Raw genomic sequence first — 15,507 nt, forward strand, 5'->3', positions numbered from 1 at the left:
GAGTGATTAAAGACAATGTTCAAATCATCTTCTTTAATTAGAGAATAAACTCAAAACAAAGAAATAAGATGTGAAGACGAAAAGAAACAAAAGATGATGTCTTTAAAGTCCAACAATGATTTTATTGTGTTTGACCTGAGCTTTATTTCACCAATTCACATTCAACATGTTTTTCAGATCTTTAAGTGTATTTAGTATATATTCCATCTTTGTATCTGTATGGATGGATGATAAAACTATGTGATAATAACAACGACACAATCTGAATGAATGAACTTCGTCCAGAGGCTGCTCTCAGGAACCTAAAGGTCACTTCATGGTTAAACTCTTTATCTGCATGTGTCTGGACCGACTCTAAAGACTTGGGGTCACTCTCGACACTCAAACCCATTTATGAACTATAAGGCCGTGTTCACATCAAACGAGGCGGGAATTTTTCAGGCAAGTAGATTACATACAAAGCTTTGAATGACACGAATAACGCAAAATTCACCTGATGTTGTTGAATCAGGAAACAAACTCTGTATCCGTCTGTGTTCATCCAGAGCTCTATGATACCTCATATTAGTGGAGAACAAACTATGTGTATAAATGTCTCACACATTTATACACATAGTATGGTCTCTACACACGTGTGTAAACCATATGGTACAAACTATGAATAGACGCTGCCGTATTTACGCCTATGTGACGCTATGTTGAGTGTTGATGGAGCTGCTACAATGTTAGCATAGCATAGCACCAATCGATCCAGACTCCATTGAGAAAACTAGAACATTTCGCAACAAATTTTGACAGTGTGGCTGCTACTGCCCGAAGACACCGCAATATATATACTGTATATATATATACATATATATGTATGTATATATATATACTGTATATGTACAGTATATATATATACACAGTATATATATACATATATATATATACACACATATACATATATATATATACATATATATATATACACACATATATATATATATACACATATATATATATATACACATATATACATATATATATATATACATATATATATATACACACATATATATATATATATACACATATATACATATACATATATACACACATATATATATATATATACACATATATACATATACATATATACACACATATATATATATATACACATATATACATATATACATTATATATATATATATATATACACACACATACATATACACTGTATTTATATATATATACACAGTATATATGTACAGTATATATATATATATGTGTTTATTAATGTACACCATATATGAGACAGAAACGAGACCTCCGTCTTCAACACTTTGATCATTTTTATTGACACATCACTGGCAGCAGAGAAACATTATTAATTATAATCTTTTTAATAATTCACTACAACAAAGAGATCAACATGTTTTTATATCTACTCTGAGATCAATAAATACATCCAGAACATGAATACTTCATCAGCCGATGAACACAAAGTGACTTTAACGCTTTCTGTGAATCAATGAGCTCCTTTATACAAAATCATATTTACATATTTACACTGATCTCAGGTCAGACTTGAGTTAAGGAGCTGAAGCTCAGCTGAACCCGCCAGCAGGATCTAATCCACAGAGGAGCTAATGCTACATGCTAACGCTCTTAAAGGGCCAGACCTGTGTTTCACTTTAGTGGAGTACCGTTAACCATCAGAGTGTAAATAAAGTTTTACTCACTCAGTAGAACATGTGTTTCTAGTCTCTGATCTCTGATCATGTTTCATTGTAAACAACATTGTAGCAGCACCGCTAACGGCTAACCAACAGGAGGAGAGCTAGTAACGTTAGCAGCACCGCTAACGGCTAACCAACAGGAGGAGAGCTAGTAGCGTTAGCAGCACCGCTAACGGCTAACCAACAGGAGGAGAGCTAGTAACGTTAGCAGCATCGCTAACGGCTAACCAACAGGAGGAGAGCTAGTAACGTTAGCAGCACCGCTAACGGCTAACCAACAGGAGGAGAGCTAGTAACGTTAGCAGCACCGCTAACGGCTAACCAACAGGAGGAGAGCTAGTAACGATAGCAGCACCGCTAACGGCTAACCAACAGGAGGAGAGCTAGTAACGATAGCAGCACCGCTAACGGCTAACCAACAGGAGGAGAGCTAGTAACGTTAGCAGCACCGCTAACGGCTAACCAACAGGAGGAGAGCTAGTAACATTAGCAGCACCGCTAACGGCTAACCAACAGGAGGAGAGCTAGTAACGTTAGCAGCACCGCTAACGGCTAACCAACAGAGGTTCACTTCAGTTACATTATGATGCCTTCAGGCTCTGCTCAGTGAACATGAGTACTGGTTGAAGGTACATTATAACGTTATCATGATGTGTTCACATGTCTTCTGTAAAATGTAGTTTTGGTGATAAACTTGAATAAATCCAGTAGTTTGAAGGAGATGTTTTCACATGAATATAAAATAGATATTAGAGATGAATTATGATGTTTAACTTCCCAACACGAGCTCTAAGAACATTATTATACAGCATTAATAATAATAATGAGATGTTTCTTTAACATCTTTAAAGAAGTTGAATAACGAATTAACAGAAACACAGGTTTGTCCCTTTAAAGGTCACTTCTTCTTTGTCTTCTATTTTATTTACATTTTATTTCAGCATAACAGTTATTTTTATTTATTTTTTATTTTTTAACGGCACATTTGGAACCATTTTAAGTTAAAGAGGAGAAACAAAACCGTCACTTTCACCGAGATGATTAAACAAACACAGGAAGTTAAATTACGTTCATGAATATGGAGGAAACTTAATCATTAAAATAGATTTTATCTAATAAGCAACTGATTGAATCAATGAAAGTATTTTACTTTGAAAACCATCCGTCTAAATTTGTGGTTCTATATTTATTAAAATTCACAAATTAAAAAAAACAATTCAAGTTGTTTAAATTCATCAAGTTTAAACAAAACTCTTGTTTTTATTCCTCACTTTGCTCATAGCGCAAATATCTTTTATCAAATACCTGGATGTGGATATTTGACTGAATATATCTAATATGATCTAATATTAGATCATATTAGATAAAGATGAATAATAGATCAGCCTGTTTACGTTCCTGTAGTTCCTTTAAAATCAAATATCTCGTCTCATATCTTCATATCAATATATTCTCTCAGCCCAACGCGCTGCAGTGATGTCACAGTGTACTGCGGGGAGTGTCGGTACACTGTGACATCACTGGTGGGTGTGGCTACAGCTCACTGATCATGTTAACATTGTTTATACACAATATTCCTCCTCAGATGAATTTAAAATGCCCTCGTAGTTTTAAAGTACGACGATCAACAGACGATAGATTTGAAGGACTTCTGGCCAATCAGGTGATGTCCTGTCGGTCACGTAACTCAGAGACACACAGAGAGGAAGAAGAATCCTCGTGAGGAACGTGAACTCCCTCATCACCAATGAGGTGCCCATGAGCAAGGCAGGAAACCACAAACTGGTCCTGTGGAGCTGATCAGTGGCCGACAGGTGAGACAGGTGTTACAGAGAGTGAGACAGGTGTGACAGGTGTTATAGGTGTGACAGGTGTTACAGGTGTTACAGAGAGTGAGACAGGTGAGACAGAGTGAGACAGGTGTTACTGAGAGTGAGACAGGTGAGACAGGTGTTACTGAGAGTGAGACAGGTGAGACAGGTGTTACTGAGAGTGAGACAGGTGAGACAGGTGTTACTGGGAGTGAGACAGGTGAGACAGGTGTTACAGAGAGCGAGACAGGTGAGACAGGTGTTACTGGGAGTGAGACAGGTGAGACAGGTGTTACTGGGAGTGAGACAGGTGTTACTGGGAGTGAGACAGGTGTTACTGGGAGTGAGACAGGTGAGACAGGTGTTACTGAGAGTGAGACAGGTGTTACTGGGAGTGAGACAGGTGTTACTGGGAGTGAGACAGGTGAGACAGGTGTTACTGAGAGTGAGACAGGTGTTACTGGGAGTGAGAGTGGAGCTTTAACTCGCAATGAAACGTCTCAGAATAAATAAAATGATTTAAAAACACCTGAACTTAAAGTCACATGATTTAAAAGATGAAAATTTAAACCTCATAAATTCAGACGGATGGTTTTCAGAGTGAAACACTTCAATGCTTTAAAAAAAAAGACATATTTTAGTATTTTAACAACATGAATTATTAAGCGTTGATGAAATGAACTCGTTTCAACATTCAGATTATTACAGGATGATATTTGATTCATGATTAGAATGAAGATGATTGATTGAACAGCTATTGATCAGATATCAGTGATAAATAAATAAAAGACATAAATAAACATTGTAACCTTCATTAAAGTGACGTGAGGTCGTGCAGCAGCTCAGACTCCAGCTGTCCTGACATGCGGACCAACATCTGGACCTCAGAGCGTTTTAATAGAGCTTCATTAACGTTCCTCCAGTGAGCTGCACAACAGCTGGACGTCTGATTCTAGTTACCATGCATCCTGGAGGTCATGTGGTACATTCACTTCCTGTTGATCTCTATGGATTCATCAGCGTCAGACGTCGTCGAATATTCGGCTGCGAGACGACGACATGGACAGATATCGTCCTCCTGCGTGTCTGAGAGACAAACACACATGCATCACTTTACCACAGCGGTGTAGAGTTCTGTCGTCGTGTCATCAGAAGCAGGAAGTGGTCTCTACCTGCTAGGCTCCACCTCCAGAGGGTCGTCGGTCAGAGACTCGGCGTTGAAGTCTAAAGGTTCAGCGTCCTGAAGCAGCTCGATGGAGTCTCTCTCTGAGCGACTCCCAGAGCGGGAATACTTAGCCTCTGTTCAACACAACACAATAGAGTTATTATTATTATTACTATTACTATTATTATTACTATTATTACTATTACTATTATTACTATTACTACTATTATTACTATTATTATTACTATTACTATTATTACTATTATTACTATTGCTATTATTACTACTATTATTACTATTATTACTATTACTATTATTACTACTATTATTACTATTACTATTATTATTATTATTACTATTATTATTACTATTATTATTATTACTATTATTAGAAACTGGTTTGGTCCAGTTCTAGGACACGAGGTCCACAGTAAAAACATTATGATGCTCGTTATGTTATTGTTTTTATTAATGTTATTCTATCATTTATTTGCTTTGTCTACCTGGTAAAGTTTCTTTAAGTTCCTTTTAAAGCTCTTTATAAAATAACTATTATTATTATCATTATAAACGATGACACAATGAGACAACATGTTGATAATAAAACACGCTGCTGGTCCTGCCCCTCCTCCCCTGTGATTGGACGTGTACTCACGTCTGTTGCTGCTGCTCATCACCGTGTCGGAGTAGCTGGTCTCCTTCAGCTCGTGACTGGTCCGGTTCCTCGCCGTGTGCTCCTCTCTCTGGTTCCCATAGCGCTCCTTCCACTCCTGTAAAGAACAACACACCATGAACGCACCATGGACGCACCATGGACACACCATGAACACATCATGAAGTACAACACGGCGAACAGAAGAAGACGTCGCCAGTCATCTACCGGGAATTTAAACAATTTTAACAATATATAAATATATTTATATATATTTCACAGCAGCATTGTTAGACGCTTCGCTGTGATCGTTGTTCAAATAAGAAATAAAGTCTAAAACTTGCTGTGAATCAATAAAACAGGAATAACTTGTAATGGATGCTAAATACTTTTAATATGCAGTATTCTGTGAGAACATGAAGTACATTTATACTTCTCATTGTGAGTTTTAGTTCCGTCATCTCCTCAGAATACAAACGTTACTCACCCTCCGTCTGTTCTCTCCATCTTCAGTCCTCTGTCGCTTCCTTTTCTCTGTGAAAACCAAATCACATGAACAGCTGTTAACCTTCATCCCTGAGCAGCTTCCTCGCCCTGACCCCTCGCCCTGACTCCTCTCACCTCGGCGGATCAGCTCCTTCCCCTCGTCGATGAGGTCGGAGGTCATTTCACTGTCGCCCACAAACTGCTGGAAGCCCAACAGGTTGAGGCAGCGAGTCCCCAGACTGAGGAGAGAAGTTATGAACTCGTCAAAAACTGAATGAATGAACCAGCAGCTGTTAGTGATCATTGATGAATCCATCGGTCCGTTAGAACATCAAGATGTTCACTTTACTAACATGAAAGATGAATAAAAACAGCTCATTATCACTTAAAAAACCTGCAACAACCAAACGTTCAATATGTTTTCTCCCAAAATAACAAAAACAATTCATGAAACCAGGTTCAGTCACTTTAATGGTTGAATTAGCTCCTCCTCCTCACAGCTGAGCTCTAACACAGAGTCAAGAGGCTGAGAATCAATCACAGAGCTCAAACAGACCTGAAGTATGTGGCGATGCAGAGGAGGACGATCAGCATCGGGTAGTAGATGTAGAAGCCGTTAGCGATGAAGGAGAGGACCCGCATGGACCCCATGATCTGGATCACAACAGGACTCAGTTATTAATAATCAATGTGACTTCATCTACCTGATAATACAGACGTGTACGCTGTCTGTTCCTTCTGTTTCTATGTGTGATGAACATGTACAGTTGTGTGAAAAAGTCTTTGCCCCCTTCCTGATTTCTTATTTTTTTACATGTTTGTCACACTTAAATGTTTCAGATCATCAAACTAATTTAAATATTAGACAAAGATAACACAAGTAAACACAAAATGCAGTTTTTAAATGAAGCTTTTTATTATTAAGAAAAAAACAAATCCAAACCTACATGGCCCTGTGTGAAAAAGTGATTGCCCCCTAAACCTAATAACTGGTTGGGCCACCCTTAGCAGCAACAACTGCAATCAAGCGTTTGCGATAACTGGCAATGAGTCTTTTACAGCGCTGTAGAGGAATTTTGGCCCACTCATCTTTGCAGAATTGTTGTAATTCAGCCACATTGGAGGGTTTTCGAGCATGAACCGCCTTTTTAAGGTCATGCCACAGCATCTCAATCGGATTCAGGTCGGGACTTTGACTAGGCCACTCCAAAGTCTTCATTTTGTTTTTCTTAAGCCATTCAGAGGTGGACTTGCTGGTGTGTTTTGGATCATTGTCCTGCTGCAGAACCCAAGTGCGCTTCAGCTTGAGGTCACGAACAGATGGCCGGACATTCTCCTTCAGGATTTTTTGGTAGACAGCAGAATTCATGGTTCCATTTACCACAGCAAGTCTTCCAGGTCCTGAAGCAGCAAAACAGCCCCAGACCATCACACTACCACCACCATATTTTACTGTTGGTATGATGTTCCTTTTCTGAAATGCCGTGTTACTTTTACGCCAGATGTAATGGGACATACACCTTCCAAAAAGTTAAACTTTTGTCTCGTCAGTCCACAGAGTATTTTCCCAAAAGTCTTGGGGATCATCAAGATGTTTTCTGGCAAAACTGAGACGAGCCTTTATGTTCTTTTTGCTCAGCAGTGGTTTTCATCTTGGAACTCTGCCAAGCAGGCCATTTTTGCCCAGTCTCTTTCTTATGGTGGAGTCATGAACACTGACCTTAATTGAGGCAAGTGAGGCCTGCAGTTCTTTGGATGTTGTTCTGGGGTCTTTTGTGACCTCTTGGATGAGTCGTCGCTGCGCTCTTGGGGTAATTTTGGTCGGCCGGCCACTCCTGGGAAGGTTCACCACTGTTCCATGTTTTCGCCATTTGTGGATAATGGCTCTCACTGTGGTTCGCTGGAGTCCCTAAGCTTTAGAAATGGCTTTGTAACCTTTTCCAGACTGATAGATCTCAATTACTTTGTTTCTCATTTGTTCCTGAATTTCTTTGGATCGCAGCATGATGTCTAGCTTTTGAGGATCTTTTGGTCTACCTCACTTTGTCAGGCAGGTCCTATTTAAGTGATTTCTTGATTGAGAACAGGTGTGGCAGTAATCAGGCCTGGGTGTGGCTAGAGAAATTGAACTCAGCTTTCCAAAGATGTGATAAACCAGTTAATTTATGTTTTAACAGGGGGGGGGGGGCAATCACTTTTTCACAGGATTTTTACACAGGATTTTTTTCCCCCATTAATAATAAAAACCTTCATTTAAAAACTGCATTTTGTGTTTACTTGTGTTATCTTTGTCTAATATTTAAATTTGTTTGATGATCTGAAACATTTAAGTGTGACAAACATGCAAAAAAATAAGAAATCAGGAAGGGGGCAAACACTTTTTCACACAACTGTATAACTTACGGACGTGTACGCTGTCTGCTCCTTCTGCTGGTGGGAGATGGCTGAGTCCATGTGGATCAAACCCAGGAAGTTGAGACACAGAGGAGGCGTCAGACGACAGAACAACCTGCAGATCAAAGGAGTCACATATCGTTCATGAGAAGTTCTGTTTCTGACTCTAAATAACCTGTTCAGTGGATCATCAGCTGTTCTTTGGCTCCGCCCTCAGACACGCCGAGTAGATCTCTTTAACTGGTATTTATATGAACGCCACTGGAAGCGGAGTCGAGATGGAAGCTAAGCTAATGCGGCTAGGACCTGAGGCTACTACCCAGCATGCTCCTGGCTGTCTGATGCCAGGTCTTTACTCTGGTGGACCAGAGGACCTGGACTCTGAGTTCACATCATGATGTTTGGTGCTCAAACACAGTTGATGGACAATGTTTAATGTGAAGATGTCGGACATGTTGCACAGAAACTCTGTTTATTTAAATTCCTCCTGATGATGAATCAATAAATATGCGACAGGATTAGTTCTGTTTGTTGTTTTTACTGCATTTAGTTAAAACAATAAATGACCCTTCAAAAGCTTTTCATCTCAAACATGCAGCTACTTTGTGAAGGAGGATGGAAGTCCATAAAAATAAAAATAAAAATAACAATAACATGTTAGAATGAGGCTGATGACGGGCTGGCAATATGTTTGATATTATTATTAAAGGTGTATCTGACAGAAACAGGTGATGTTTCTGAATATGAAGAATAAAACGTGTTCAAAGATTTAAACCTAAAGAATCTTTGATTCCTCCAAATGTTTTCTTATTTATTTTCTTATTTATTATAATTTACAAATTTAGTTGTTTTAGAAGCTCAACTGTTTAGACTTTATATTTTCTTTTGTTTTCATTGATGTATTTATGGTGTTTTATTCTTTATCTCTATTGGTCGCCTTTATAAATACAAATATTCATAATGAAGTTATTTACTCCATGAGTATTCTTTATGAAGAATCTCTGGATGTGAGTACCTATATGTTTTTGTGTATATTTTGTTGGGTTTCTTATCATATTTATGGATCATACTGATCCCCAGTCAGTTACTGGTCCCTGTAATAAGGTCCCAGACTCCTCCCACTAAAGAAGACTTGCTGTCACTCACATGCCGCTGAACTGGAGGCTGTAGGCGTCGGTCTGGTGATGAGAGGCCAGGTAGTAGTAGTTAAACACACGGACACGGAACACGGTGGAGTACACGCAGGTACACAGGAAGAAGATGGTGATGAAGCACGCCATCTGGTGGAGAGAAGAGGCGTCACACACACACACCAGTGAGATTAACTGGGATATAAAATACATACAGTATAATCTCTGCTTTCAGTCCTGTGAGTTCATGTCTTTATGTTCCTTCTTTAATCTTTAATGTTTCTGAGTAAATCTAATAAACCAGACTGAACTCACAGGTTTCATCCTCTTTGTTTACGTCTCCATGCTTCTTCTGCTTACCTCGTGTTTAACGTCACATTAGGGCTGGGCGGTATACCGGTTTTAAGTTCCTGTAGGATAAGAATTTTTCATATACCGGTGCACAACCGAAAACAACTTCTGTCGCTCCTCAACAGGCAGCAAAATATATTGTTTGCCGCTGAGAGCGCTGTGGTCGGAGCTAGTTCTCTTACCTGTATTGAGAGGGAACCCTAGTCATGGTCATAACTTTATAACAACAACTAATAACCCACAACTAACGCTCTGTAACAACAAAACACCACGACGCAACAGTTTGTGACACATAAACAATTTGTAGCTCTAATAATTGTACATTTATAAAATTTCACCGCCGAACTGCATGCTGGGTAAAGCTAGCTAACAGTCTGCTAACAGCTGGGAGAGGCTCTGTCGCTATAGTAACGTTACATTAAAGAACAGAACAGAGAGATGCAGGATGAACAAAGACTGAAGAACAAAAGGTATTTGGGTCAGACACATATGCAACGCTGATTACCGTAATATGTGTGGTATTTGTTATAAATGTACGTTGGTAGTAGACGGTGATAAGAAGCTGTACATGGAGGGACTTCTTCTTTAAATTCCATTGGCGGATCGCAACCAACTTGCATAGGTGCATACCGCCACCTAATGTACCGGAGTGTGCATTTTCAGGGTAACCTTTTCTTCACTGTTCTGATAATAAAATAAAATAAAATAATATATATATATATATATATATATAAATAACTAAAGAAATAAACCTAAACAACACCTACTAACAACTAAATCATACGGTCTAATCCCGTTTCTTTCCATGGAGGGGCTTAGGACCCAGGGGAATGTAGGTGAAGGAAACAGGAAGTGACGGAATGGAAGACAAGCCACACAAACAGCTGTTCACCGCTTGCTGGCCGGCCGTTTCTTTTCGGCGTTAATTAATTAATGCTTTAACGTGAAAACAAAAATACCATGATATACCGTGAAACCGCCAGAGTCTTACAAAATACCGTGATATGCATTTTTGGTCATACCGCCCAGCCCTACGTCACATTGCTATGAATTGTGGGTAATTCCATCAGGTAAAGTCTGCATCTAATGCTGACTTATGGGGAGAGTTCATAAAGGACTCAAAACGTCTGAGAGACCTAAACTCTGGAAGATTTAACAGAAGGACAGAACTAAACCCTCATGAGTGTGACTGGGATCGGACCAGTGAGTCCAGAGATGAAGAGGCCTCTCCTCTATGTACAGGTAGTTATAGTCTCACCTCTATGTACAGGTAGTTATAGTCTCACCTCTATGTACAGGTAGTTATAGTCTCACCTCTATGTACAGGTAGTTGTAGTCTCACCTCTATGTACAGGTAGTTGTAGTCTCACCTCTATGTACAGGTAGTTATAGTCTCACCTCTATGTACAGGTAGTTGTAGTCTCACCTCTATGTACAGGTAGTTGTAGTCTCACCTCTATGTACAGGTAGTTATAGTCTCACCTCTATGTACAGGTAGTTGTAGTCTCACCTCTATGTACAGGTAGTTGTAGTCTCACCTCTATGTACAGGTAGTTGTAGTCTCACCTCTATGTACAGGTAGTTATAGTCTCACCTCTATGTACAGGTAGTTATAGTCTCACCTCTATGTACAGGTAGTTGTAGTCTCTCTCAGCCAGCTGGATGAACACGGCGAACAGAGAGAGGACGGGTCTCGTGCTGAAGAAGGTGCACTCAGACCAGACCACGGCCACGCTGAACAGGGTCAGGACCACAGACAGGAGCCGGTAGAACCAGACCTTCAGGAGGCACTCCCAGAACCACTCTGTACACACACAAGTACTGTACTTAGCTACAAAGTTAAAGTACTTTTTACTTCATCTCAGAGGTAAAACTCTCAGAGAATAGAACACATTATTAGAGATTAAACCAGCGGTTTTCAACCGTTTTTTGGCTGACAGATAATCTGTGTTTGAGTCGAGATGTTTCTGAAGGATTAGTAGTTTCACCAAAACGATATTTCACAGCTACACTTCTGAAATCCAAGATTTCATAAACATGATGAGAGAAAAGTTCCTCTTTCTCTCTGTCATTACTCATTTCTATTGTCAAAGCTTCTCTTTGTATTTATTGTAAGTTTGTTTATATCCTGACAAAAAGTGATAATACTTTTCTTTACAGAGATGAAAGATGCCCTGAGGAAGTCTTTCTACTAACGCTGTGTGAACCGATGAGCTCTCACTAACACGACGAAGGCTTCTTCTTCCTCACAAAACACTTTAGAAGAACTTCAAACCGACACTGTGGCTTTAAGTCTTCTTCTTCCTTTTCTACATTTCTTGTCACATTACTGCGACCAACAGGTACTGGAATCCTGAGAAGTACTGGGTGTTTGTGTGTACATGAAGAAGATGCAACCTAGACAGGGACCCACTCATAAAATCATCTACTAGTGGTCAAAAACTGCACCGTCATCACTCTGATGTGGGTTCTATCTCCTCAACCCTCTAAACGCCAAAACCCCCAAGCAACATTGAAAAACATGTTTTCTTTTAAACAATCGCCAAAACTGCACCGCTCATCACACACAGCTATAAAAACCAACATTATCGTGAGATTTCCATCTTTCCAACGGTCCTCGAACACATCATGTGTGACAAACGCTTACGTTAATAAAAGAAGCCAAAACGAAGCTTAACATATTGATATTTCATATAAACATTTTATTCTTCATGTCTCATTATAAATGTCTCCTCTAATAAAGAGTTCACTTTAACCAGAATGTGTTAAACATTAAAGTGTGAAACTATGAAGTCATGATTGATTCATCTGAGACCAACAGTCATGTGACTACAAGGAGGAGAAACTCTGACTGAACTACAGGAAGTGAACACAGAGAGGAGAGGCTGGAGGCCCCGACTCACCTACAGTCGATGTGTACACGTATCTGCTGAACCAGCCGGCCGGCTCAGAGGACGGGAAGCTGTGGACGAACTGGTGGGTCGTACTGGTCTCGTTCTTGGCCACGTCCTCCAGGTGGATGGCCTGCTGCAGGAGGATCTGCCACTGGACCCGAGTCCTGTTGTGTCTCTGGACCGCATAGATCACCTGGACACACACACACACACACACACACACACACACACACACACACACACACACACACACACACACACACACACACACACACACACACACACACACACACACACACACACACACACACACACACACACACACACACACGTATGAATGTGTACATCATTCATGAATCACATCAAATAAAATGGAGATGATTCTGGTTTTACTGGACCTCAGTCTACTTCCTGTCTCCCCTGTGGTGCCCCACAAGGCTCTGTTTTAGGCCCACTGCCGTTTTCATTTTACATGCATCGTTTTTGGGAGATTACTCACAATTATAATCATATTTGTTTGCCTTATTTGCAGACGATACACAGCTGTTTGTACCTATGACACCTGGTGACACTCATTAAATGAGTATATTAAGTGCATTCGTCCGCCAAACTGCATCCAGCTGATACGTTAAACCCTCTCGTCTACAGTCCTGAACCTGTAGCTAAACACCTGGAAGTCCTAAAGAAACTTACTTTTGATGCTCAAGTTAAGACGGGTGGACAGTTTTGCTTTACTTATCAATATAAATATAAATTTACGCAAACTAAGCAGCTGAGCTCCAAACCAGTTGGTGGAAACGCACCAAAATACACATTTCTTCTTCAAAAGTTTGCCTGAAATCCACCCGACAACTGATCAGAATCACGACTTGTGTGAAGGAGGAACTTGTTCTTCTGTAGTGGTATTTCCTGTTGACTTGTTTCCTGCGGTACCTTTCTTCTTCTCACCTGTTTGTGGAGCTTCACCAGACTCTTCTCACTGGGATACGTGTCCTGTTTGTCGTCAAAGTCCTCGTAGTCGTCCATGTTCCTGCCCATCTTTTCCTGGTAGTCCACCGGACACTGAGGGGGGGGGGGGCAGGTCAGATCAGTGTACCCGGTCTATGAACACTGAGTCACTGCTGGTAAAGTACTTCCTCTTACCTTTCTGAGAATCGTATCGATGTACTTCCTCAGCGGATGGTTGTACTTGATGGACTCACTGACTTTTCTCACCTCCTGCAACAAAAACCAGACTCCAGAGTTAAAACGGTGAAATGAAGAATGAAGCCGACCCTCGCAGGCGAGTTCCTCCGCTCACCTCCATGACGTCCTCCAGGTTCTCCTCTGCGTCCGCCTTCTCCGTCATCAGCTTGGAGGCCTTGAAGTAGGTCTTGATGAGCAGGTGTCCGTGGCGTGAGGCGTTCCAGTAGGACCGGGGGATCTCCACCAGACCGTAGCCCAGCAGCAGCACCAGCAGGAACAGGCCCCATGTGTTGGCCGCCGTGATGCCAATGGTCTGCAGCTCGTACCTGAGTCACAGGAACCACAGGAGGTCCAGACAGGAAGTGATGTCTCACACACGCTGACATGTGCTGCATGTTTACTAAGTAAAGCTGATTTTATACTCGCTGTACTGGAGCTCTAGCTACATGTGGAGGGGTTCTACAAAGTAGCTCAATTAGAAACAGGACGTCTTAAAAATCTACAAATCAAACAGTCTACAGGACGTTCAGCCTTTGTTTCTTTATTATACATTTAATACTTGTTCCTTTACGGTGACGACGGTGAACTCACCGTGACGACGGTGAACTCACCATGACAGGTGCCACTCAGGATGAACGGCCACGTAGATGAGCAGCGAGCCGAAGATCAGCAGGTATGTCCCGTAGTAGATGGCGTTCTCTATCAGAGCCGTTTTTATCTTCCCGGTGATGGAGAACCCTCCGGAGCGAGCGTAGGACTGCATGAAGGGCAGCAGCAGCCTGGAGAGAGAGAACACGGTATAATATGTATATTTATATATAAATATGTATATATTTAAATATAAGTATATTTCTAAAAAGTTTATCATACGAACCACGTGAGACACTGGGACGTCCAGTACACCACCCTCCAGAACACGGGCATGATGCCATCTGGGATGTAGCTCCACGGCTTGTAGCACGGCTTTAATACGCTCCTACAGAGGAGGAGGAGGAAAAAGAGGAGGAGTATATAAATCTAGTAGCTCATTGATAACGAGGTGAGATGTGTGTCATCACATGATTGATTTCGGTGAACTCAGATTAAAGTGCTCGTTAACACATACTTCTAACATCCTGATGAAGTGGTTCTTTTAGAGCCGTTTGTAGTTGAGTGAGAGATCATCACACCGTCTCACACTAAACTACATCTTCTGGATGTAAAAACATGTCGTGAGCTTTAAATCGTCTGCTGATGTTCATGAAGCTGTAATGCTGTCTCACCTCTTGGTGGGCGTGGCAGAGGCGTTAGTCGGCGTGTGATTGGCTGGAGAGGGGCTGAGGGTGGGGGCGTGGTCCTCGTGGTCGAGCTTACACTGCTTGTAGATGGTCTGAGGACAGAACAACAGGTTTCAGTAGCGTCTCTATCTGAGGGACAGACGGGTGGACGTCTCTGTCGGTACCCACCGTGCTGACGTCCAGAGGTAAGATGAAGACGATGAGGAAGCACAGGTACCAGGCCAGCAGCGTGCCGAACAGAACCATGCGCTGCTGCTTCCTGAAGTCTCCATACCTGTGCAGCAGGAACAGTGCCAGGAAGAACACCACCACGATCTCAATGCCCAGAGCGGCTCCACTCATCTCCAGCAGCACCAGCACAGACCTGCAGGGGACCCAGAACCAGAACCAGGTCATGTGGACTGTACAGGACTGAACCAACAAGAGGAAACATGCAGA

The 15,507-nt window shown here is 41.2% G+C and overlaps 1 protein-coding gene across 1 annotated transcript in view; it reads right to left on the reverse strand.

The window, feature by feature from the left end:
* Positions 1-1,319: 1,319 nt before the first annotated feature.
* Positions 1,320-15,507, reverse strand: part of lmbrd2b (LMBR1 domain containing 2b) — a 17,491-nt gene continuing 3,303 nt past the window's right edge. The window contains exons 2-18 of the mRNA XM_076078256.1: positions 15,238-15,433; positions 15,055-15,161; positions 14,667-14,768; positions 14,404-14,571; positions 13,908-14,118; positions 13,751-13,825; positions 13,556-13,669; positions 12,617-12,800; positions 11,336-11,517; positions 9,379-9,512; positions 8,242-8,347; positions 6,395-6,492; positions 5,974-6,077; positions 5,840-5,886; positions 5,356-5,470; positions 4,708-4,834; positions 1,320-4,621 (exon numbers count right to left, since the gene is read on the reverse strand). Coding sequence (XP_075934371.1) covers positions 4,558-4,621; positions 4,708-4,834; positions 5,356-5,470; positions 5,840-5,886; positions 5,974-6,077; positions 6,395-6,492; positions 8,242-8,347; positions 9,379-9,512; positions 11,336-11,517; positions 12,617-12,800; positions 13,556-13,669; positions 13,751-13,825; positions 13,908-14,118; positions 14,404-14,571; positions 14,667-14,768; positions 15,055-15,161; positions 15,238-15,411 — 2,112 coding nt within the window. The 5' untranslated portion in view covers positions 15,412-15,433 and the 3' untranslated portion in view covers positions 1,320-4,557. The remainder of the gene's footprint in view (positions 4,622-4,707; positions 4,835-5,355; positions 5,471-5,839; positions 5,887-5,973; positions 6,078-6,394; positions 6,493-8,241; positions 8,348-9,378; positions 9,513-11,335; positions 11,518-12,616; positions 12,801-13,555; positions 13,670-13,750; positions 13,826-13,907; positions 14,119-14,403; positions 14,572-14,666; positions 14,769-15,054; positions 15,162-15,237; positions 15,434-15,507) is intronic.

The sequence above is a fragment of the Anarhichas minor genome, unplaced genomic scaffold (genome assembly GCF_050575085.1).
Source record: "Anarhichas minor isolate MPS153535 unplaced genomic scaffold, ASM5057508v1 ptg000064l, whole genome shotgun sequence".
Taxonomy (NCBI): domain Eukaryota; kingdom Metazoa; phylum Chordata; class Actinopteri; order Perciformes; family Anarhichadidae; genus Anarhichas; species Anarhichas minor.